General features: G+C 45.1%; 1 protein-coding gene across 2 annotated transcripts in view; it reads left to right on the forward strand.

The window, feature by feature from the left end:
• Window positions 1-26,041, forward strand: part of LOC138246422 (uncharacterized) — a 274,958-nt gene that overhangs the window by 197,846 nt on the left and 51,071 nt on the right. For both annotated transcript variants that reach the window (XM_069201032.1, XM_069201033.1), the window contains exons 75-80: window positions 8,474-9,041; window positions 12,571-13,163; window positions 14,426-14,987; window positions 16,943-17,142; window positions 18,258-18,650; window positions 24,088-24,374. In XM_069201032.1, the coding sequence (XP_069057133.1) occupies window positions 8,474-9,041; window positions 12,571-13,163; window positions 14,426-14,987; window positions 16,943-17,142; window positions 18,258-18,650; window positions 24,088-24,374 (2,603 nt within the window). The remainder of the gene's footprint in view (window positions 1-8,473; window positions 9,042-12,570; window positions 13,164-14,425; window positions 14,988-16,942; window positions 17,143-18,257; window positions 18,651-24,087; window positions 24,375-26,041) is intronic.

The following is a 26,041-nucleotide window of genomic DNA, read 5'->3' on the forward strand; positions in this document are numbered from 1 at the left end:
TAAATCCGACTTCACCAGTCAGTAGGATTTTGTATTACCATTCTGGCCATACTAAATATGACCTCCCTGCTCCTTTCAGATCAGCAGCTGCCACTTCAACAGTGTATGAGGGCAGCCCCAATGTTAGCCTATGAAGGGAGCAGGTCTCCCAGTAGTGCAAAAACGAATTTAGGAGTTTTACACTACCAGGACATATAACTACACAGGTACATGTCCTGCCTTTTACCTACACAGCACCCTGCTCTAGGGGATACCCAGGGCACACATTAAGGGTGACTTATATGCAGAAAAAGGGGAGTTCTAGGCTTGGCAAGTACTTTTAAATGCCAAGTCGAGGTGGCAGTGAAACTGCACACCCAGGCCTAGCAATGGTAGGCCTGAGACAAGGAAAAGGGGCTACTTAAGTGGGTGGCACAATCCGTGCTGCAGGTCCACTAGTAGCATTTAATCTATATGCCCTAGGCACCTGGAGTGCACATGACTGGGGACTTATAAGTAGATTAAATAGTTCAATCAGGTATGATCCAAAGTTACCATGTTTACAGAGAGAGAGCATATACACTTTATCACTGGTTAGCAGTGGTAAAGTGCGCAGAGTCTAAAAACCAGCAAAACAGTATCCAAAACGAGGAGGGAGGCAGGCAAAAAGTTAGGGGTGACTACCCTAAGGCTGTCAGGTCTAACATGTGTCCCCCCCAGCTGAAAGTGGGGAGAGCTACCCGACCTCCTGGGAGCTCTCATCGCTAAGGCGGAAGTACCTGGAGAGACCATCAGCATTGGTGTGGTCAACCCCTGGGCGATGTTCCACCGTAAAGTCCATCCCCTGTAGGGAAATGGACCACCTCAGAAGTTTTGGATTCTCACCCCTCATCTGCATGAGCCATCTGAGGGGTCTGTGGTCTGTCTGAACTAGGAAGTGAGTCCCAAACAGGTAGGGCCTCAGCTTCTTCAGGGCCCAGACCACAGCAAAAGCTTCTCTTTCAATAGCACTCCACCTCTGTTCCCGTGGTAATAGCCTTCTGCTAATAAAGGCTACCGGTTGATCTTGGCCCTCCTCATTTAGCTGTGCTAGGACTGCCCCTATGCCATGCTCTGAAGCGTCTGTCTGCACGATAAATTCCTGGGAGTAGTCAGGGGCCTTGAGCACGGGGGCCGTGCACATGGCTTCCTTTAGGGCGTCAAAGGCTTTCTGACAAGCCTCTGTCCAATTCACCAACCTAGGTTGCTTCTTGGACGTGAGTTCTGTCAAGGGGGACACAATGGTACCATAGCCCTTGACAAACCTGCGGTAGTATCCGGTGAGGCCTAAAAAGGCTCTCACCTCAGTCTGGGTTCTAGGTGGTTGCCAGGCCTTGATAGTTTCGATCTTGGCCTGGAGTGGCTGCACCTTGCCACCACCTACTAGGTGTCCCAAGTACACCACGGAACCCTGCCCAATCTGGCACTTACTAGCCTTGATGGTCAGGCCTGCCTGTTGCAGGGCCTGAAGCACCTCCTTGAGGTGGAGCAGGTGTTCCTCCCAGCTGGAACTGTAGACAGCTATGTCATCCAGGTAGGCTGCACAGAAGGCATCCTTGCCAGCCAGGACCCCGTTAACCAACCGTTGGAAGGTAGCGGGGGCATTTTTTAATCCAAACGGCATCACTCGGAACTGGTAATGGCCGTCAGGGGTGGAAAAGGCGGACCTTTCCTTAGCCCCCTCAGTCAGGGCGATCTGCCAGTACCCTGAAGTAAGATCAAACGTACTCAGGAACTTGGCAGCGCCTAGCCTGTCCACAAGCTCATCAGCTCGGGGGATGGGGTGAGCATCAGTCCGGGTGACTGAGTTGAGACCCCGGTAGTCCACACAGAACCGGAGTTCTGGCTTCGCACCTGGGGCAGTAGCCTTAGGGACCAATACCACTGGGCTGGCCCAGGGACTACTGGACTTCTCAATGACCCCTAGAGTCAACATCTTGGAGACCTCCTCCTTGATGCTGGCCTTCACCTTATCCGACAACCTGTAAATTTTGTTTTTCACAGGGAGACTGTCACCGGTGTCAATATCATGAACACAGAGGTGGGTCAGTCCAGGAGTAAGGGAGAACAGGGGGGAGAACTGCTCCAACAGCTCATAACAGTCTCCTTTCTGATTTAGAGTCAGGGTGTCAGACAGAATGACCCCGCTTACTGACCCATCACCTTCTTGGGCAGAGAGGAGGTCGGGGAGAGGTTCACTCTCCTCTTCCGTTCCTTCATCTGTGACCAGAAGCATGTTGATCTCCGACCTCTCACAATGAGCTTTTAGTCGGTTCACATGGAGCACCCTTAGGGGATTCCTAGGGGTTTTGAGGTCCACTAGGTAAGTGGCCTCCCCTTTCCGCTCCTTTATTTCAAATGGGCCAGACCAGCGGTCCTGGAGAGCTCTGGGCTCTACTGGCTCCATTACCCACACTTTGTCTCCAGGTTGAAACTCTACCAGGGTGGCCTTCTGGTCATACCATTGTTTCATCACCTCTTGACTGGCCTCAAGGTTATCTTGGGCTTCTTTCCAGAAGCGGGTCATCTGGTTGCGGAGGGCCAACATATAGCTGACCACATCCTGAGGGGGTGCCTTTGGAGCTTTCTCCAATCCCTCCCGGACAATGCTTAAGGGTCCCCTGACCGGGTACCCATAGAGAAGTTCAAAGGGACTGAACCCTACCCCTCTCTGGGGGACCTCTCTGTAAGCAAAGAGAAGGCATGGTAAGAGGACGTCCCACTTACGCCTCATGGCCTCAGGAAGGCCACCAATCATGCCTTTCAGGGTCTTGTTGAATCTCTCCACAAGACCGTTCGTCTGGGGGTGATAGGGTGTGGTGAACTTGTAAGTTACACCACACGCATCCCACAGCGACTTCATGTATGCGGACATGAAGTTAGTGCCTCTGTCAGACACTATTTCCTTGGGGAACCCCACACGGGTAAATATCCCCATCAGGGTTCTGGCCACCACCGGTGCAGTTACTGTTCTTAGAGGGATTGCCTCTGGGTAACGGGTGGCATGGTCCACCAAAACCAGGATGAACCTGTTGCCTAAGGCAGTTTTGGGGTCCAAGGGGCCAACAATGTCGATGCCCACCCTTTCAAAGGGGGTGCCAACGACAGGAAGTGGAATCAGGGGGGTTTTCACCCTTTTTCCTGCTTTACCACTGGCCTGGCAGGTAGGACAGGATCTGCAGAACTTGTCTGAGTGTGTCCTCATTTTGGGCCAATAAAAGTGGGTGTCAAGCCTGTTAAAGGTCTTGCCCTGCCCCAAATGTCCTGCCAGGGGAATGTCGTGAGCCAGACCCAGTAGGAAGGTTCGGTAACATTGGGGGACCACCAGCACACGTGCTGCCCCAAAGCCCGGAACCTTAGGCTCACTGTAAAGGAGATCATTCTCCCAATATAGGTGGTGATTGCCAGAGGCGTCACCGGCTGCCTGGTTTGAGGCTTGTTTCCTCAAACCCTCTAGAGTGGGACATTCTTTCTGCGCCTTGCAGAAGTCCTCCCTGGTGGGTCCACCCTCAACTTGCCAACCAGCAAGCTCAGGTAAGTCACCTAGGGCGGCAATGTCTTCCCCAGTTGGCTCGGGAGCCTCCTCCTCAGGAGCCCCGTCAGCCACTGTGGGAACAGCGGGGGCCGGTTTCCCGCACCCCTGGTCCCCCCTCCTGGCAGCTCTCTGGGCCATCGTTCCAGGCTCCAGATGCCCTTGACTTCCCTCTCGGTCAGCCATGGACCGTGTGGTCATGCAGACCCACTCAGGTAACCCTAACATCTCCAGGTGAGACCTGAGCTCTACTTCTTTCCAAGCAGTGTGCTCAAGGTCATTGCCTAACAGACAATCTACAGGCATGGCAGGACTCACAGCTACTTTCAGAGTACCAGAGACCCCCCCCCACTCAAAGGGAACCAGAGCCACCGGTAGGTGACTCTCGCGATTGTCAGCTACTCTGACCTGGTGGAATGTATTAGGCATTATCTGCTCTGCTGACACCAGCTGACTCTTGATAGTAGTCATACTGGCTCCTGTGTCACGTAGAGCCTCCACCCTCTGCCCATCAATGGTGACCCACTGCCGGTACTTGGAAGTATTTCTAGGCATGTGGGCCTTGGGCACCATTTCTCCTTCTCCCAGGGACACTAGGGAAATCTCTACCTGTTCCCCAAAGCTAGTTGGGTCCATCTCCCCCCCGAGTGCTACACTAGTCAACCCAGGTGCCTGTCCAGTAGTGGACGGTGCCCTCTTGGGGCACTGAGGATCGCCTTTGTAGTGACCATATTGGTAACATTCCATGCATTTGGGGCTAGATTTTCCTGACCTGTCAAATGTCCCTGGCTTTCTCCCAAATTTGGAAAAGGAAGGGTTGCCACCCCCTCCCTGGGAATTCTTTTGGGGGCCTTTAGAGAGTTCCTTATCTGTAAGTTTATCTCCCCCCTCTTTCTTCTGTTGGGAACCCTGACCACCTTTGTGGGAGTCCCCCCCAGGTACCTTTTTGGACACTCTGGTGCTAACCCAGAGGTCCGCCTCCTCAGCAAGCTTCCTGGGATCAGTCAGCTTACTATCCACTAGGTGCTGGCGCAAATCTGTATAAGTAACATTAAGCATATGCTCTCTCAGGATCAAATCATATAAACTTTTATAATCTGCTACTTTGTTGCCCCGCACCCATCCATTCAGTGCCTTACTAGAGAAATCAAAGAAATCTACCCATGTTTGTGTGGTTTGTTTGGTGCTGTCCCTGAACCTCTGACGGTATCCCTCAGGGGTCAGCCCAAACTTGGCAAGTAAAGTGGCTTTCTGGAGTGGGTATGTGTTTTGATCCGGTGGATCCAATGTGAGAAGTGTGTCCCTCCCCAATGGCGGCACATAGCCCCACATAGCTACCCCCCATTGCCCTTCAGGAACCTCATGAGCCCTTAGTGCAACTTCATAAGCAGCTAACCATTTATCTATGTCATCTCCCACCACAAAACTGGGCACCACATTTTTGGGTATACGAACCTTCTTTTCTCCAGCAGGTCCTGTCTGTATGCTGCCACCATTATTGCTGGATTCAGACTGTCTTGCCTTGATCTCCAGCTCCTTGAGACTCAGTTCATGAGCCAACAATAGTTTCTTTTCAGCCAAAGCTCTTTCAGCTTCCACTTGTTTGGCTGCTCTTTCAGCTTCTGCTTGTTTGGCTGCCCTTTCAGCTTCTGCTTGAATCTGTTTGGCTGTCCTTTCAGCTTCAATCTGTTTGGCTGCTCTTTCAGCCTCAGCTTGTTTGGCTTCTCTTTCTGCCCTCCTCTCCTCCTGTTGCGCCTCAATTTTCATTTTTGCCATTTGCAATTGGAACTCCCTTTCCTCTCTCCTTTCCTCTGCGGTCAGGCTTTGCATGGAGACACTGCTCCCTGGTCTGGAAGGGTGCACAATTGCAGTGGTAACACCATCCATAGATAGTGAAAATCCTTCTGAGGGGCCATTTTCTGGCTCCCCTTCCTCATCATCCTCTAAATGGGCTTCTGCCCAGGCCCTCAGCGCCACTTGAAAGTCCTCCTTTCTGGAGGCCCCTTGGGTGGGTACCCTCAATGCCCTGCAGAATCCTCTTAGTTGTTTGACCGTGTATGTATCCAACTGGACTAGGTCAAAGTCCCCTGTCTGAGACCCAGTCAGAGACATGTTGAGTGAGGATTTAGTTTTTGAAAATTGTCAGGAAAAAACGGATTTTCAAAAAGAGATCAAAACCAAGTTGACCTTCAACTGTGGGTAGGTAGTGAGATACTTAGCTACTGTATGTCACTGCACAAATACAAGTCCTATCCTCACCGCTGATCACCAATGTTAGAAATGGGGTTTTTGGTTGGCAGTCAGGTTACCTCCTGTCCAAGCAAAAGCCCTCACTCTAGTCAGGGTAAGTCACACACTATCCAAGATTATCCTGTGCCCACCCTCTGGTAGCTTGGCACGAGCAGTCAGGCTTAACTTAGAAGGCAATGTGTAAAGTATTTGTGCAATAAATCATACAATACCACCATATAGCACCACAAAATTACACCACACAGTGTTTAGAAAAATATATAATATTTATCAGGATAATTGTAGGTCAAAACGAATAAAGTTGCAATGGAAAATTGTAGAAATATCACAGGGAAGTGATATAGAGTGTCTTAAGTCTTTAGAATGCAATACAGTGTCTTTCAAGCACAGAGTACCTGGTTTCTGGTGAAAAATCTCCTCAGAGGGCCACAGGCGAAGAGATGCGTGGAAAAAGGGGTGTGTGCGTCGATTTCTCCTCAGCACACACAGACTTGCGTCGGTCTTTTCCACGCGGGGAAGTCGGGCGTCGTTTTCCGGCGCGCAGACAGTCTCTTTTTGTGGATCGCGGGGATTACCAGATGTCCCGGGTCTGTGCGGGGATTCTCCTGCTTGTTTTCCGGCTGCGCGTCGTTCTGCGGGGCTGCGCGTCGAAGTTTCGATCTCACGGTAGGCGTCGCGTCGATTTCTCCTTGGAAGTCGGGCGGCGTTGTCCTTGCGAGGCCGTGCGTCGAAAGTTTGGTCTCACGGCAGGCGTCGCGTCGATTTCTCCGTGGAAGTCGGGCGGCGTTGTCCTTGCGAGGCCGTGCGTCAAAGTTTCGCACTCACGGTGGGCGTCGCGTCGATTTCTCCTGGAAAGTCGAGCGGCTTTGTCCTTGCGAGGTTGTGCGTCAAAGTCTCGATCGCCCCGAGGGCGTCGCGTCGATCAGCGTCGGTGTGCGGCGTTTTTCTCGCCGCGAAACAAGTTGTGCGTCGAAAGTTTCGGCGCACGGAGCGTCCAAGTGAAAGGAAGAAGTCTTTTTGGTCCTGAGACTTCAAGGAACAGGAGGCAAGCTCTATCCAAGCCCTTGGAGAGCACTTTCACAGCCAGACAAGAGTTCAGCAAGGCAGCAGGGCAACAGCAAGACAGCAGTCCTTTGTAGAAAGCAGACAGGTGAGTCCTTTGAGCAGCCAGGCAGTTCTTCTTGGCAGGATGTAGTTTCTGGTTCCGGTTTCTTCTCCAGCAAGTGTCTGATGAGGTAGGGCAGAGGCCCTGTTTTATACCCAAATGTGCCTTTGAAGTGGGGGAGACTTCAAAGAGAGGCTAAGAAGTGCACCAGGTCCCCTTTCAGTTCAATCCTGTCTGCCAGGGTCCCAGTAGGGGGTGTGGCAGTCCTTTGTGTGAGGGCAGGCCCTCCACCCTCCCAGCCCAGGAAGACCCATTCAAAATGCAGATGTATGCAAGTGAAGCTGATTACCCTGTGTTTGGGGTGTGTCTGAGTGAATGCACAAGGAGCTGTCAACTAAACCTAGCCAGACGTGGATTGTAAGGCACAGAAGGATTTAAGTGCAAAGAAATGCTCACTTTCTAAAAGTGGCATTTCTAGAATAGTAATATTAAATCCGACTTCACCAGTCAGTAGGATTTTGTATTACCATTCTGGCCATACTAAATATGACCTCCCTGCTCCTTTCAGATCAGCAGCTGCCACTTCAACAGTGTATGAGGGCAGCCCCAATGTTAGCCTATGAAGGGAGCAGGTCTCCCAGTAGTGCAAAAACGAATTTAGGAGTTTTACACTACCAGGACATATAACTACACAGGTACATGTCCTGCCTTTTACCTACACAGCACCCTGCTCTAGGGGATACCCAGGGCACACATTAAGGGTGACTTATATGCAGAAAAAGGGGAGTTCTAGGCTTGGCAAGTACTTTTAAATGCCAAGTCGAGGTGGCAGTGAAACTGCACACCCAGGCCTAGCAATGGTAGGCCTGAGACAAGGAAAAGGGGCTACTTAAGTGGGTGGCACAATCCGTGCTGCAGGTCCACTAGTAGCATTTAATCTATATGCCCTAGGCACCTGGAGTGCACATGACTGGGGACTTATAAGTAGATTAAATAGTTCAATCAGGTATGATCCAAAGTTACCATGTTTACAGAGAGAGAGCATATACACTTTATCACTGGTTAGCAGTGGTAAAGTGCGCAGAGTCTAAAAACCAGCAAAACAGTATCCAAAACGAGGAGGGAGGCAGGCAAAAAGTTAGGGGTGACTACCCTAAGGCTGTCAGGTCTAACAATTATACAATAGAGAACCAGTGAAATGTGATATTTAGTGCCAGGATCAGCTAAGTTATCACTCTCCGCTGTGGATACAAATATCTCAAAAAGTGTGAACCTGACTTCAATGTGGTGCAGAGAATCAGACAACAAGCAATAAACGTACTTGTGACGTGCATTAAGATGCTTACTGCATGTGACAGCCAAGGAGAAGAGGGATTTCGTGTGTGAACAGTTACATGAACCAAAAATTGAATTAGAATAGACAATTAATGCTAATCATTTTTGTGGAACAGGCACACTGCCACTAATATATTTTCTACTTTGATCCCTCAAACACCAATTGCACATATTTGATCACAATTCTAAGGACATTAGAAAATAATTATAAAAGCTATGTTTAATCATTTCAGATAAATGGCTCCCAGCATATTCTCCCAATTTCCAGTCAATCTGGCAAGATCCATGTCTACTACAGTGGCTCCTCTGCAGTGGTCCAGATAGACTTTGGCCTTGTGATTTCCTATGACTGGAGACATCATGTGTCTGTGCAGGTGCCAGCGGCATACTCAGGATCTCTTGCTGGTCTTTGTGGAAACTTCAATGGAAACAAGAGTGATGACTTCAGGATTCCTGATGGATCCCTTGTGGGCAGTGCAGTCACTTTTGGAAATAGCTGGAAAGTAGAAGATGAGGATTCTCCTTTCAACTGCATAGACACCGACAATCCACCAGTCTGTGGTGAGGATATGGTGTCCAGATACAGCAACGAAAGCCACTGTGGAATCATGAAAGATCCAACCGGTCCATTTAACAGCAGCCTCAATGCTGATACTGAGGTCTACTTCAAGAACTGTGTCTATGACATGTGTGGAACAGATGGCGACAAGTCCATACTCTGTGACATTGTGAAAAATTATGCACACCATTGCCAGAGTCGTGGCAATACGATACGGCCATGGAGGAGCCTCATTGCATGTGGTAAGTTAAAATTGACTTTGATTATTTCTTGTTGGGAAGTGCACCTCACCTTTTGTTTACATTAGAGTGATTCAGTGTGAAAAGTCTGCAAGTTGCTTATCAACTACTACCTCAAACTGGATGGAGTTCCATTACAGGCTTTCTAGAACCTTCCAGGTTTCATTCTCTTTCTCAAATGCATTGAGGATGAATCTGACCTAAGGCACAAAATAAGTGCATTTATCATCCTCTGGCCCTGGGAGTCCTGTTATTTTCCTTTCCGGTTCATGCATTTGAAGATCCATTTGATAATAAAATATCTTGTTGTCCAGGAAAGATTCATGTTGGGAGCGTAGTTGAGCAATGATTTTATGCATATCTTGATCTTTAGCACCTATAAGCCCTGCTTATCTTTAACTTGCATCTTGTGTTTCTGGGTGCCAGTATAGTGCTTTCAGAGCTGGTGTAGTGTCTCTGATTATTCACTTATCCAGGCATATTCTGAATGTCTGATTTTGAAGTGTTTGACAGTTATCAATGACCTTCTTTGAAGCCCTGTGTAAACATTCTTGCAGTGGACATGCTATCACCAAAGCTCTCTAACTAGTTGCAGAGGAGTATGGTAAATCTCCTGGAAAAGAGGGAAATCGATTTATGTTCTGGACCATCACTTTAGCTTGGGTGATGAATCTGGGTTCTAGGTATTATACTTCCAGTATAATGGCTTGTGGTGCATTTAACCTGAAAATCTATTCAAAGTGTTCCATACTGGCTAGTGTTTTTCCAAATTTATAAAACCCTCTCTTTTATCAACAGTAAACATGATGTACACTAGTGAAAGTAATCTAGATGATGATGTTAATGTGCTTCATTGGCTTATCTTCCAGCTGAATTAATGAACCACCCTTGCACATTTGAGGTTCACCTAATAGAGTTCAAGGAGCTGTGCTAGGGAGTGGACATAGATATTAGACGGCATGCAGGATAGGGAGACACTCTGCGGTACTCCACATGTTTAACACATGATAAAGATTCAATTGATCAAATACAAACTACCTTCCTGGTGTTTGAAAAAACAGTTTAAATCCATTGATTTTGAAAGAATATTCAATGTGGACGAGGCAGGTTTTAATCACAGCTGCTTCCAGTGCTCATATTAATATTCTTGTAACCTTCCTCGTCAATCAATTGCCAATTAATCTAATTTCAGTGGAAATTATATCACAAATAAGCTACACTGTTACCTCATAATTGCCTTCCTGTTGGATGAAAGTGCCCTTCACTTAGGCCTCAAACATCTAATGATGTGGGAGGGTTTGAAATATTTTCAAGCTATTCTTGTTAAAAATATGAGATGAAACAAAATGGTAATAATTGCAGATTGCTGTAAATCGCTACTATATAACTTAAAATGCAAAGCTAGCCAATCTTTAGTTTGAAATTTAGAGGCTGATTTAGAGTTTTGTGCCTGGGTTACTCCACCACAAACATGATGGATATCCTGTCCGCCGTACCACAAGTTCCTTAGGATATAATGGAATTGTAATGCAACGGATGGGATATCTGTCACATTTGTCATGGAGTAACCATGACACCAAACTTTAAATCAGGAACATAGTTCTATTTTTATTCATAATTGAGTTTATCAGACAACCCAGTCTTGCCTCTGTATGCTACCAGGATGGGAAGAAATGAAAATTGTTAATATGTCACATTCTAATATAGAACGAATAAGTTCAAAAAAATGTGCAATTATTGATCTCTCCCTTAGGTAGGAAATTTGTATTTATATTATCTCAGTTTAATCATATTTTACCCCCTTACTGTAACATTATAGTTATTCAACTGCTTTGTCAGCAGCCACATTAATATGATGCATATTTAACAGGATGGGGAACAGAAGTCCAGGAAACAATTGAAACCAAATTGATTATTCAAATAAGCAGGGACATCACAGCAGTGGTGGGTTTGCTAATCATGAAAAGCATTGCAGCTTCTTGAGAACAAGCTTTATTTGTACCATGTGACATCTCTATAATACCATAACTTATTCATATATTGTCTTCAAAACAGTCCTGCAACAGGCGAATATACTTTCCTCTAGATCTAGAAACATGTAGTTTACATACATGCCTCTTAGCAATTGGGTCAAGAATTACCACCCTCACAAATTCCCTAATATAATGAGCACACACATAAACATATTCGTCTCTGATTCCTAAAATCGCCTACCTAATGAAGTTTTTCCATAAGAAGTAATCATTTGGCTCCCAACACAAGTGTATCCACCATATCAGCTCTGACGGTGTTAATATTTGATGAATAGGAAAATTGTCTTTTTCTTCTAAAAACATTAAGTTGTAGCTCCACTTAAAGCACCTAAAGGCGTGATCCTTTTTTTTTAGAAACTGTTGTCAGTTCTTTAGGTTAAATTAAAAAATATATTTTGTTACCCCCTTTAGGCTTCTCTCAGTTGTAATTGGATTCACTTGATTACTAGTAATATGCAGCTATCTTTAATTTCATGACCACAATTCTAATCATTAAATACCTCTTTACACAGATCCTATATTACTTGTAGTGATAAATGCAGATGATGTTTGCATGCTACTGAATCATTTAACATAGTCTTGCACAACCATTTAGGATGAGGGGATGTGAAGATTATGAGCAGCACAAATCAGTGACTGGCCACCTATTCCTACAACATAATTGTTGATGTATTGCCTCCAATGGCATAAGTACTTTAGAAATGGATTACGGTAATGTCTGTACTTTGTCAACAGTGCTGAGAGTCCACTTACTATTAATACAGTGGAATGTTGAGAACTCCATTGAAGACAATGGAGTGCCATATGTCCAAGTTTGTCTACAGCAGTTCTACTGCTCCAACATTCCCATGTTTGTGTTTATGTTTCTCCCTTTTTAAGTTAAACACTACTTGGTGGAATGTTCTGATATCAGTATAGCTTTTCTGTCTCAGCTATCCCTAAGTTATTCCCCCTCATCTGCAACTTGAGCCTCTTCCTCTGGATCAAGGCCAAGAACATCAGTTATAGGCCTCAGCAGCAGGCATTAGCTATAGGAGAACATTAGAATGCTAAGAGATCCATTGAAGACAGAAGTGGCCCAGGGCCCATAATTGCTGGTCAGACCTACTACAAGGCTCCAATGATCATCTTTCTCTTTTATGCATTTTTAATTAGCAATATAATTGCAGTGGGTGGAATACTCTGATAGCTGTATAGACTTTTAGACCTTCCGTGTTGGGCTCTGGCAGTTGTTATAGGCCCTCACTCTCATTATAGGCCACACATAATTCAGGTTTTGGCCTTTAACAAATATGATTACTCTTGACAGTGAGCTATAAAGCCTAATTATTACTATCAGTATTATTATCATGATTATTGTTATAAGCAGGAGTATAATTATTGTTATTATTATTATTATTATTATTTTTGTTGTTATTATTTCTCTCCAGTATTATTATGTTACTATTGTTTATGTGACCAAATGCATGCAGCAAATTCATAGCATTTTGATTTTCTAGATATTACTTGTCCCAGTAATCAGAAGTATGAGTTATGTGGCTCTTCTTGCCCTGCTACCTGTGCCGGTGCCTCAACCTCCTGCCACAGTCAGTGCAAGGAAGGATGTCAGTGTGAGGGCGGGTTTGTTCTAAGTGGCACAGACTGTGTGCCACAGAGTCAGTGCGGCTGTACAGAAAATGGCAAATACTACGGAGCAGGAGACACTTTCTGGAAAAACAACAACTGCCAGACTTTGTGCAGGTGTGATGGCTCCAGCAGGACTGTCCAGTGTTCTCTCTCATCTTGTGCCACTGGTGAGACTTGCACCACTGTCAAAGGCATCTATGGCTGCCATGTTCTGCCTGACGGTATCTGCCGAGCCTCGGGAGACCCCCACTACACCAGCTTTGATGGGAGAAGGTTTGATTTCCAGGGTACCTGCAAGTACGTCTTGTCTGAAGTCCAAGGTTCCAATGGTTCTCTGCCCTTCTTCAGAGTGGAGGTGAAGAACGAACGATGGCAAGGCCTGCGGGTGGCTGTGACCAAGGAGGTCTTTGTTTCTGTGTATCAGACTCAGATACATCTCCAGAGTGGGAGACGTGGCACAGTTGAGGTAGGTGAAGTGTCTGAATTCTGAATGAAGTAATCATAATATCTATCAACATTGTAGACCATTTTATTGCCAGGTTTCCATCAGCAATTGAATAATTTTATTTAATTTGCCTTTCAATTGGAACATATTGAACATATAACAGTGAATGACACATAATAAATTATGTAAAGAGTGACGAGGCATACTATTGTAAATATTTTGTTTCTATTTTATTTAAATATTGTTGAAGAATACCAAGATAGTTTTGCATTGATAATATTTGACATTCATACCTCAAAGCACCCTTGTGAAATACAAAACTGCACTTACCTTGCAAATTGAGATTGTCTTCATTCTTCAGGCTCACAACTGGAGGCAAATTGCTTTCTGTTTAATCACCCACAGTATGAGGATCAGTACAATCACATTTAATGGAAGAGTTATCCTTTTTTTCATTTATCACAATATTCGGAAATATTTGAATTCTAGACAATTTTAGCACGGTAACATAATCTCAGGTCTTTTATACTACTGTTTTGTGACAGCTCAGACTTTTTAAGATAATCCAATCCATAAATCTAAAATGTCACAAAGAAATTGTCAACTTCTTTGAATATCTTCACCACTCATCCACAACTGCACCATCAAGGTACAAAGCCAGTATCTTAGACACATTTAGATCAAGAGGATAACACCAGTAGTTTAGTTATAAGTGCACTGAATTTCTTAATGCATTTGATTTGGTTCATTGATAAAGCTATTGTGATGTACTGAAATGAAGTCATTTAGATTGTGACACACTTGTAAAATTGTGAAAGTGACAGTCCTTAAGAAAGGAACCTTTCTAGGGCTACTCATTGCATTTGTGTTTCTGAAGGTAACAATGGTTCCGAACTCTTATCACTTTGATCATGAAATGATCACTAGAAGAGTTCAACATTGTTTTAAAAGGCACATTATCCAAGCACTTTGGAAATCATGATCATCTTTTGAGAGGTTGAGGAATTTGTGGGTCCAGAGAATGATCTCAGGTTTTTGATTGAATTTGTATAGTTTGTTTTCGTTTTTTGAGCAAATATTGAGTTTGGGCACAATTTTTTTTGTCATCAGTGTAGTTAGTCTTGTATCGGTTTCATATTTCAACCAACAGACAGTTCTACTCCCTTTGAAAGGGTTTTAAATCCATTAATTGAGGATTTAGTTCTTCTGTTTATTTAGTTTGTTGGTAAGACAATTAATTTTATATGCAATACAAAGCCATTTACCATAACTTTCTCCATTAGATAAATGGAATCATTCAGACTCTGCCTGTGAATGTCAACAGTGGAAGAATTGTCATCTTTAAAAGTGGGGCCTACACAGTACTAAGAACAGACTTTGGCCTGACAGTGAACTATGACATGGTCTACAGCGTCTTCGTTACGCTTCCTGCTCGATTCCAGGGCCAAACCAGTGGTCTATGTGGGAACTTCAACGGGGTGGTGTTCGATGACTTCACTACCCGAAGTGGATCTGTCATTACCAATGCCTTTACCTTTGGTGTCAGCTGGGTTTCTGAAGGCAGCACCGGCTGTGACCACGGCTGCTCAGGTGACTGCCCAGTCTGCAGTGCAGACAAAATGATGGCCTCCAAGCGAGCCTGTTGGATCATCCAAGACCCCAGAGGGCCCTTCTCCTCCTGTCACTCAAAGATTGACCCTGCTCACTACTATTCTGACTGTATCTATGACCACTGCCTGACTGAAGGGAACAGCACGGTCCTGTGCCATGCCATTCAGATCTACACAGCCACCTGCCAGGCTTCCAATGTGACCATCGGCAGCTGGAGGAACAGCTCCTTCTGTGGTGAGTAAAGGATTTCATCGTTTTCATACTGTAACTCACTAAGGGAAGTGAAAATAATAAAGGCAATGAAATTGTGCTCCTGTTAAGCAGTGTGATATACTTTTGCTATATTTCCTTATGTGAAACAACGTGTGGAGGAAGGACCAGAATTGCTGGCAAGGATACTGCTTAGTCTGAGTCAGAGAACATGTATTTATTTGCACAGGACAAAGCATTGGGAAACGATTAGTATCCTCCGGCATCTATAGTTTGACCCCTTTTATGAAGCTGCGTAAATGCACAAAACATAAAAAGATGTTCCACAAGATGTTTCAAGAACCCAGAGGATAAAGCCACTGCTAACAATGTTTAGAGGCTCGCGCCATTGGCAGTGCACATTATAGAAGTTGTCTAACTCACCCCCTTATAATATATATTTGTCTAACATTTGTCTAGCTTCAGGTATGTGTTTTGTATGAATTGTTGCGGCCATATATATTCTAATCCAACGAGTAATGCCAAGAGCCGCTGGTTTTGGGCAAAAGGCACTTCATAAGCTGGGTCACTCGTGTGTGCTATAAAGGATAGGCAGCTGAGAACCATGTCAGATTTCAGGACGTGTGACTCACTTGTCAGAGCTGCCGACTTTGAAACTGAGGAACCAGTTTCAAGTGTTGCCATTGGATCAACACCTGTGATTTTCATCAAATCACTTAGGCCTCATTACGAGTTTGGCAATCATGAGACAGCCAAACTTGCCGTGGCGGTCGGACAGCAGCACTCCTGGCGGTCCGACTGCCAGATTACAACCCTAGCGGTTGGACTGGCAGCAGACCGCCGCCACTGCCAGGATCAGGGATCCTGACGGGTTGGCGGTGGTCGAAGTTCTGGTCAGCCACAGCGGTGCTGAGTTCAGCACCACCGTGCTTATCACGACTTCCCTTCCCGCCAACCTTTTTATGGTGGGATCCCCACCATGAAAAGGCTGGCAGAAAGGCAGTGTTGGGGGCCATAATGGGGCTCCTGTACTACCCACGACCATGTCCTGGGCGTTGCAGGCCCCCCCCTGTTCAGAACCCTCGGAATGAGCACTGTCAGCTATGGCAGCAGTGTGCATTCCAAGGGTGCCCGGAACCCTCTGTGCGACGGCATTGGCCTTGGCTCCCTGAGGAGTCGAGTCCAATGCCACAATACTGTTTCCACCGGGCTGACTGGCTGAAACCACCTAATACGGAGGTTTCTGCCGATCAGCCCGGTGTAATAATTGTAATAGGGTGGTGGGAGACCTCCAGCTTTGCGGTGGATTCCTCCCCACGAGTCTGGCAGGCCGGTGGTGGCCTGCCAAACTCATAATGAAGCCCTTAATCTCCTAGTGCCTACAAAATAAATTAATGTGTCCTTGTGTAATGTAACTGGTGCTCATGTAAAGCTCTCCAATACCTTTGGGCCGAGTTCACGCTGTATACAATTGCGGAAAAAGCAGAAAAATCATCTGGCAATCATTCAGTTTATTGCCCAATTAAGACTGCAGTGGATGTGTAGAAGACTTTTTAATTGCCAAATGCCCCTGTATTGGGCCACGTGATCACTCACTAGCAACACCTGGTGAGGTTGCCAAAGAGCCCACTAATTTGTCAAAACATCATCAGACTCAACTAGTGGGGCCTCTGCATCCTTTATCATGCAGGGTACTCCGAACAGCCTGAAATCCTGAAAATGTTACAGTTCTTTCACAAAGCCCACAATATATAGCCAGAATTCAGTGACTTTATGGTATGCAGAAGCCCTGTTTCTGCTAACACTGGAAAAGTTTGGTTGAATCCAGAGCTTCACTGAGGCTGCAGTGTATCTCCTACAATTGTAGGCTGCTCTCTAGCTGCACGCACTGATGTCAGGATGTCACATCTGCTCAATGAAGTTCTGAGTGGTGTGCTTTTACACCCTACCAATAACAGTATTTCTTTTGGTATCTGCAGCCATGGAGTGCCCTACAAACAGCCACTATGAACTTTGCCACCGGAAGTGCCAAGATTCCTGCGTCTCCTCTTCTTTGCTCCCACACTGTGATGCCACCTGCTCTGAGGGCTGCGTCTGTGATGCCGGATACATGAGAAGCGGAGACACCTGCGTGAGAGCGGAGCAGTGCGGCTGCCAGCACGAGGGGATGTACTACAACGTGAGTCTATCTTGCTTTTTTCACACTTTATTCAAATATTGCAGGTAGCCTTTCAGTCATGTCAGAGTGTGTGGGTTGGATCGGTAGGAATGCTTAACTACGGTCAGTTGGACTTGAGCATGATAATAAATATAGATAGGGAGGTGTCTGTTTTAATGTACTCTTGAAAAGCGGCCATACTGTTTGGAATCAAAGTGTATGCCTGGGTCTTGCTGTGTATTCACTCATCAAACTGACACCAGGCTCGCTGACTTTACTATACAATGAAGGAGGCTTCTAGAATTGCCTATCCTGGTATGGAAAGCTCCACAAACACATGGCAACATATGTCAGAGTCAGTGCTTAATTTGTGCTTGTTTTTTCCGGTGCTGAGCACCGGCACTAATTTTTGAGGGCCGGGGGTTATTCTTCAGCCTCAAGCATTTGCTGCGAGGAAAAGACACACATGAGAAAGACAGAGGAAGGGAAAAACGAAAAAGCGTCACATAGGGAGAAAGTAGAAAGCTACCAGAGTGAGCTGAAGGGGCAGCGAGTGGCTGTAGATGGATTGAAGAGGCCCGAGATTACGCCGCCCTAGTATTCCGTGTTCGCACGTTTAAATACAGCAACCGTGTGTTTAAGAGGAGTGCTTTGGGCACCGGCACCTTTTTATTTACAAATTAAGCACTGGTCAGAGTTCCAGGGAGCAGTGAGCAGGTGGTTCTGGAGCTGCCGACCTTCATGTCATCTGACCTCTATGTTCCACTGCGTCCAGCTAAAATATTACCAAGTCTTGCAGTTGAAAGTCTTTATCTTACCTTTCTAACACATCTGTTAAATCTCTCTTGTTCCCGTAATGTATTGTTCCCCGGTATTTGATGTCTGCTGTCAACTCTGTCATTCAAATCCTTTGTGCTCACGTGTCCTTTACGAATCTGCTAGTAATAATTTCTGTCCCATTTCAAAGTATTTCCTACACTTTCAGTCTGTTCTAGTATCTTGGTATGCCCTATCCCCTCTGCCTGTATTTTTTCTCTGCATGTGCCCCATCACTCTGTCCGTTCTATTACCCAAGTGTGTATCATTCCTCAGTCTGCACTATTTAATGCATATCTGACCTGTTCTCTGTCTCATAGGTTGGAGACTTCATCTGGCTCTCCGACTGCTCTAAGAGGTGCCGCTGTGACTCCACTGGTTATTTCCGCTGTGTTAGCACCAGTTGTGCCCAGCGACAGGAGTGTGCAGTGAAGAATGGAAAACTAGGGTGCCAGAGCCCTTGGGCAATCTGCACCGTGACGGGAGACCCCCACTACCACACCTTTGATGGAACTGTAGCCAATTTCATGGGAACCTGTGCCTACGAGATCAGCCAGGGTTCAATTGCTTCTTCGGGATTCTCCTATCGTGTGGTGGCAGAAAATAGACGTTACCAGAACCCCAAAGTTTCTTTTGTGTATCGCGTCACCGTCTGGCTGAACAGCACAGAAGGGCATTTCAAGCTGATCTTTGAACAAGGAAAAGTTCCTCTGGTAAGATTAACACTTTACTTATAACTGTGCTAATGTTTGTTTGTTTTGCAATAGTGCAAGACCAGCTTGGAGTGCTTTTTCTTTTATGTTATGTGAAAACCATGATAAGATCATGTTCATTTGCCTTCATGCTAACGCATCGACGATCGTGTTAGATGGTTTAATTGATTAACTTTATTTTTTAATTTCAGTATGGGAGGCAACCGTTTTTGAATGGTATTTTTTTTTACACATATAGTATGAACAGGATCCTGCACCGTCTGAAAAAGACAGGTAGAAATATGCAGCTGCTGAGCCTCTCCAAAATCAGTAATAACAAAAAAATTGGGGAATGGACGGCAAGAGTAGAAGAGGGCTGAAATTGTGCCATCCTGTTGGGGGGATGAGGGTCAGAGAGGTGGAACCCAAAGAGAGAGAGGCACAGAAAAGTGAAAGTGAAAGAGTGTGGGAGATTAGGACCCCGGAGATTGGGGAATATGAGATCCAGAAAAGCAATACCCTCCCATGAAGTGCTGAAAGCTAAATCAAAAAATAGTTCTTCCTCATCAAAATCAAAAAATAGTTCTTCCTCATCAGCGGTGTTAGAAATGGAAGGATACAATTCATCTGGGAATGGATAAGAATGACATGTTTAATGACCCTGAATTTTCTGTCTCGCACCATTTTTCGATTGACTCCGTCTTCATAAGGATTCAGGGATGAACTTTTTATGGTTTGGTTTGACAGCACGGCTATCACCAGACACCGATGTGATAATCATAACCAGAAGAAGGGCTTTGGCTCCGCCCACAAGCTGGGATTGAGATTTACAAGATGTGATACGGTTGCCTCCGAAAAGTGCTTGTATTGCAATGCTATCGATTGATGGAAGGTTTTTCCAACGTGGAAAAATGAGCATTACATGCTGGGATTTGCAGTCCCAACACAAGGGTTCAGCTTCTCCTTCAGGCCATGGTGTAAGTGGGCTACAATCTCCGTGATGCTTGTACATAGTGACATCATGCACCAGGAAGTGTAACCTGTGGTGCTGTGAAACAACCCTACTTTTTTACTGTTTATTGTCAGCAATGCCACCGTTTACCCCTGTGCGCCGTCTTCCCTCTGTTCCCTTTTAAATAGTGGTTCCTCCAGGCAGTGTCAGCAAACCCCCCTCTTCAGCCCTGGTTTTCTCTTTCAGACCCCCCGTTGTGCACTATTTCTTCACCCACCCAAGTATCACCAGCCCTTTGTACCCAAAGTGCTCCCCAGATCCCTCCCCCAGTACCGTCACTCCTAGAACTTTCCGGGTGCAGGTGCAGGCTGGTGTCAGGAGCAACGCGGAGTAATGTTGAACAGAAAAAATACACATTACAAGAAAAACTGTTTCAGTCAATGGCTGCTCCCTGCACACAAAGGTATGTTACATTCCCATGCCAAGGCCCCCCCATCTGGGGGAGTCCAAGGACCAGAGGACGCGGGACGAGCCAGCAGCAGGGGCAGTGCAGGGTACCCTGACTCCACAAGAATGTATAACGGGTTTTTGTGCTGGCAATCCTGCTGTATGCTGCTCCTTGGTTTGGTGTCTCTAGAACAGTGTTTGACTGGCCTAGAAAGCAATCAGCCAGTGCCCAACGCGCTGGTCACACAGGTCAACATGTGGTCTCTTTTCGCTGTTTGTGTGCCTGTTTTATGGCTTGCTGGGTCGGTTTTAACTATTGATATCCCTGATAATAAAGCAAACATTACCTGCAGCAAGTTCAAATCCATTATACAGAGTGTCTTTACAAGTTCAAAACTGCCTTAATTTGCAAACATGGGCCACATTTTAGCTTTTTTACTGCACTTGGGGGCACTTTTATGTTGGTGCCCTGGCCTAGTTTCTGTCCTAATCTGACCCAGTTTTGGAATACAATACACTGTAACCGATCCCTATAAATAACTGTTTATCCACGAAAAGTGATGACAATCTCAAAGAATTCGCAAAGTCAACAAGTATTCACATGGGGAAATTTCTATTAAATTCAATGAAATTCGAGCCCATGTGGGCACTTGGTGAATATTCTGGTGACTGGTTATCAAACTGGTGCCTTTTTAGGTTGAGCATTGCAACGCGCATGTGCTGGTTTTCCGACATGTTGGTGTGTATCTGAGCTTTTAACAACGCCCACCTCACGCCCATCGCTACCACTCTTTCCTGGGCTTGCCCTTCAAAAATCCTTTGATTACATTGGTAAATGGTTTACCTTTGTCCCTCCTTGGGGAGGTTTTGTTACCGCCTTGGCCATCGCCCCTGTTACATGGCTAATTGCACTTTTGCTGATAAGTTTAACTGCAAGCGAGCTTCTTTTCCTTTTGTGTAGCTCTTCACGCTGATGCTCATAGCGGCCGTGGTGCTGTGAATCAGCTCCCTTATGTGAAAGTCTTTAACTTTCAATTTTCAATTTATGTGGCAAGAAAAGTCGGTTTAGGAGTTTATAACGCTAATAGCTCTAACTCGAGCAGATGCGAGACCCTTTGCATTGCAAATGCTTATTGATGTTGTAGGCATGGCTTTTACTAGCTAATCCGGAAACTCCCAGAGGTTCAGGGAGACTTTCACAGTAAACATGCGCAGATTACTGACACGTTTACAATTCCAAGTCCTCGCTTTGGTGCTGTTTTTCAACTTAATAGTTACACCCGTGGTTAACAGAGCTATAGAGCCCCAAGACCGCAGCAAGAAGCTGTATTTAAAAAAAACAACAAATTGATGTTCAGCAATTCTTCATAACCAAACAGCGTAGCTCTCAGCTTTCTAATCCATGTCGTAGGGTCTGCCCGAGCGATGGCAGCGCAAAACCGTCTGTGCAAACACATCCATCCACCTCTCCCAATTTACTCCAGGAATACCCTGTTTTCTGGCAAACTGCTACATGGTCATCATTCACCTCCCCACTACCAAGAATCCTCGAGCGTTGCTCCGCATACAGCCATGTGACATTTTAGACCTAGTTGGACAGAGCCCGATACTTTTCAGGTGTCAATGCACCCATTACCTTGAATTAAGCCTCATACCTACGAGGGTTTTCATTCATCAAGATATTTATTTCAGGTCAGTTCCTTAAGTCTTGCCTCTGCAGCCTCAACCCTGAGAACTCTGTTGTTCTTAGTAGTAACAAAAGGTCAGTCTTTCCAGATTTTACTCTCTGAGAATGCAAGTTATTTAGGTGGGGTGGCAATTATGTTAGAATCACCAGTAGAGAGGCTTTGGTTCCACCCACATATTGGGAGCCTAAAGTCCAGTATTCGATGGGACAGAAGTTATGGTTTGCTCCGAAGAAATTGTCTCAGAAGCTGGATATCAATTGGTCAATCAAGCTGTTGCACAGTGGCATCTTGCAAAGACCTAGCAAACACAGCATTGAACGCGAGTCTCTGGGTGGCTGGTCTATCTCCTCTAGAGAAAAGAGGATGTCTATTCATTTTACTTCTCAATCGGCAGAGTACCACTTCAGTAGAAGCACTTGTTCCTGTGTGCACTTCTGTCATGGCCACGAGGTTTAAATTGGAGAACGTGTGACGTGGGGTGGAGTCAGGATGGCACCTCACAGAGTACTGGAGCAGAGTTGTGTGGTTCTGAAGTGGAGGAGACAATATGGGGCTGCTCTTGCAGGGGTCACTGCTGATCTGGGAGGAGGCCAAAAAGCATGCAGACTGTGTGAGACTGAACAGCATTCTCCTGTTCCTGAACATGTACCACCATGTGAAGGAGCACAAGAGGGAAGTGCTCAAGTGGTGTGAAGAGGTGGGCCTGCAGGGAGTGGGATAGGTAAACCTGCCTCTACTGCATCTCTCAGCCACATGCCCAAATTCTGGTGCACCTGACCCTGTTGAAGCCTCTGTCCTCTCACAACTGTGAGAGATGGGTGAGGATTGGTGTGTTTGTGGGAACTATCGTATAGATAGATGTCTGTACATGTGCACTGGTGTCACAACAACTGTTCAAGTCAGGAAAGCTTATAGTTCTCATGAAGTACCTTAACCACACTAGAGGTGGACATACATGTCAACAGACCCTATTCAGGTGGGAAATATTTGAAGGCAAATATGGCTTTACTTTAGCTGTCTCCTGTCTGAAATTGCCTCTGCTTCAATAGAAGTCATGGGAAAAAATATATTTCCTCCATTTTTGTTTTGAAATCTCCCTCTTACCAGCTTCAAAATGTTGGCATGTATGTGTGCATTGCCTGACCTAAAGATGGTGGCTGGATGGGGTTCGGCCATCTGGTAGCAGTGTTTACGTTCTGTTGTGGGACATCTGTCACTACTGCTGACAGTTGATTGGGTGCCACCACCATTAGCTCCAGTGGCCCAGTATAGCCAAGTGATAGTGCAGTGCACTCTTAGCTTGCAGGCTTTTTATCTACTTGTATTCTATTCTTTTAATTTATCTTTCATGTGTTGTTAAGTTCCATGTGTTTTTATTCCAGTTGTGTCAGAGGGTGACTGAAAGAATGAGTTAATGGATTGATAAATAGAAGTATGAGTGCAAAGATGTGTGGAAGAAGGCATTTATGAGGGCCTATTGAGTGCCTAAACCTATAAATGACGCAAAGGGCACTTTCAATTATAAGCCAGACCTATTGGCATTGCCAATGCTTGTTTTCTTGGTAGGGGCACTGTTTTCTGTGTCAGTATGTGATTGTTGCTGTTGTGCAATACTTATTAGAAATGCACCTGGCTTTAAGTGTTTTACCACATATGTGGTAGCCAGGGAGGTACTAAAATGAAGATAGGAAGTTGTGAATGATGTGCCACAAGTGGTGATACAACAAGCTCATTTGTTAGTCTTCGTCTAAGTAGTCATTTTAGGTCATAGACATCTTAATATATTGATCACAATGTTTATTTATAGGAAGCACTTCATCGGTCTATGTGCTTATTTGCCGGCATTGGCACCTTTATGAAGTGGTTGGAAATTAATTGATGTGAGGTGAAGTGGCCTATCTTAGAATACTAATGTATAGAGTGATTAGTTGGAGAGCTTAATGCTTTGGATTTGATATTAGGAGTTCTTGTGCTTCAGTTTTGGATGCCACTGACAATTAATGGCATATTAATCTGCTCTCTTTATCTCTTGGACCATGATATCATCTCTCGTTGTCTAACTGTACCTCAGTTGTTTAACTGGTACAGATTGGCATCAAAACATATGATTGATCAATTGAGAATTTTATTGGACTCTTGGTGCCTTATTTAGAGATTGGCAGACGGGTTATTCCATCACAAATGTGTCAGATGTTCAGCCCACTTAATTACAAATAGCATAGGGTGTAATGCACTTGTAATGAGGAAGACAGGTTATCCATTATGTTTGTAATGGAGTAACCATCTGCCAACATCCAAATCGGACCATTAGTCAGAAAAATCTCTCTATCTGCTGAGGGTTCCTTAAATAACATCCCCGCTTGTCTTTCAGATCAACGGAATCAAAACTCGACTTCCAGCCACTTTAGGATCCATAGCAAATGTCACAGCAGTCAAGAGTGCTATCTCTGTGGACACGCCCCTTGGTGTGCGCATACAGTACAATGGTATCAACACAGTCAAAGTACAAGTTGGACCCCAGTATAAGAACCAAGTGCGAGGGTTGTGTGGCAACTACAACGGAAATGCTAAGGATGACAAGGTGAAACCGGATGGTACGCTTGCTCGCAACGATGCAGAATTTGGAAACTCCTGGAAAGCAGATATTGATTCGGCAGGGTGAGTGATTTTTCATCTTAGTAAACTGGAAAACAGAAACATCAAAAGAGCTTCCTGAAAGTTAAGGAAGAGCACGATTAATATGTATCTTAAGGCTCACACAAAGGTTCATTTGGGGCAGAGTTTTCCTTCATGACATACTACCACTAGGGTGTATATGATAATAATTGGGAGTGTTGTTTCAAAGGCATTTCATGTACCCCTATATGGCCAAATTAATGTATTATGAACAATATGTCAGTGTATGAATAGTATCTCTGACTTGGCCAAACTGCAAGCTTGTTTGCCAATAAGTCGCTATTAAGTCAAGCATTGTGTATATTTAATTTGCATCTTCATATTAAAGATATGCCCAGAGGTGGTGCTTTTTGCCCAATGTATGGTGGCCTCTACTCAGGGCTCAGCCATCTGAAGTAAAAAGAGCATTCTTAAAATCACAGAATGTTTTTCTGACTTTTTTGAAGCTACACTGACATTTATTAAAGTGGTTTGCTCATATCAGAAGACTAATGGGAACCTAGGCCCTTGGACTTCCATCATGCTGGGATGGGCACATTGGCACTAATGGGCAAAATTCTGATATGGGACAGGATCTCTGGCACATACCGCGACAGACACTGATAGAAGAGTCATTTATAGTACCATGATACGGATGTCTAGTAATACTAAAAAATAACAGCTACCTATAGTTAAACACATACTAGGCACTGTATCCAAATCTTATGTCTTGCCTGGTGCCACTCTCCTTTGATCTGAAACAATGAGAGTGACATATGTTCACAGATAAAGAGTGGTAAATATTTACACTGTACTGATGAAGAAAATGTAAAGAACTTGTTCCTACCAGAATAGACAGTATGTTGTGGTTCAGCCAGAGTCAAATGTTAATCATAGTTTTAAAACACTAGTTGATAACTACATGTTTTGATTTCTCATACTTAAGCTTTTATACGGCCTATATCGGTACCGGAAACTTGGTTGTCAGACTATAGGCCTGTGGTTAGTTGACTAACTTATAAAAAAACAGCAGATCTGTGATTCTGTAGAACAATGACCAGTGCACTGATAGGTCACCCTAGAGAGTGGACTGTCCATTCATGAAAGTTCATTAGCGCAGTTTCTACATAACTATCACCAAAGGACAACTTAGCAGTCCCTTTTACCAGCTGTCACCAGAAGCCAGCTTGGCTTCATGCTTGGGTGTAGCTGCTTCCCCTGGCACTAGATATATGCTACCGCCAGGCAGGACCACAAGTAAAGGGGTTAGTGAGGGTACTTTCTCAATTGCAGGAAAGAGTGGTCAGATTTTAGTCTCCTTTTTCTTGGGGTATGCCAAGAGTGTCTGAACGGAACATTAGATGTGGAGTCTGAGTGTTCTTTCGGAATAATCCTACTCAACTGTCCCCAAAAGAAAATTACAGGGGTTACTACCGCTACAAGAGAGAACATGGTGAGGAATGTATAGATGGGACTGTATGGTGGAAGCGGCTGTGCTTATAGAGCTCAGGCTTCTAATCTGCCGTGCCTCTCAGTGAGAGGGTCATACTGCTTTTCTCTTTTGAATAAGGACTCCCCACTTTGGTGTTAGATTTGCACATCTGCAGGGTATTTGAATAAAACTGTACACCTCGGTGCTCTAGTTTACAAAAATGTATAAGCTTCAGAAG

Source organism: Pleurodeles waltl, chromosome 7 (genome assembly GCF_031143425.1).
Source record: "Pleurodeles waltl isolate 20211129_DDA chromosome 7, aPleWal1.hap1.20221129, whole genome shotgun sequence".
NCBI lineage: Eukaryota > Metazoa > Chordata > Amphibia > Caudata > Salamandridae > Pleurodeles > Pleurodeles waltl.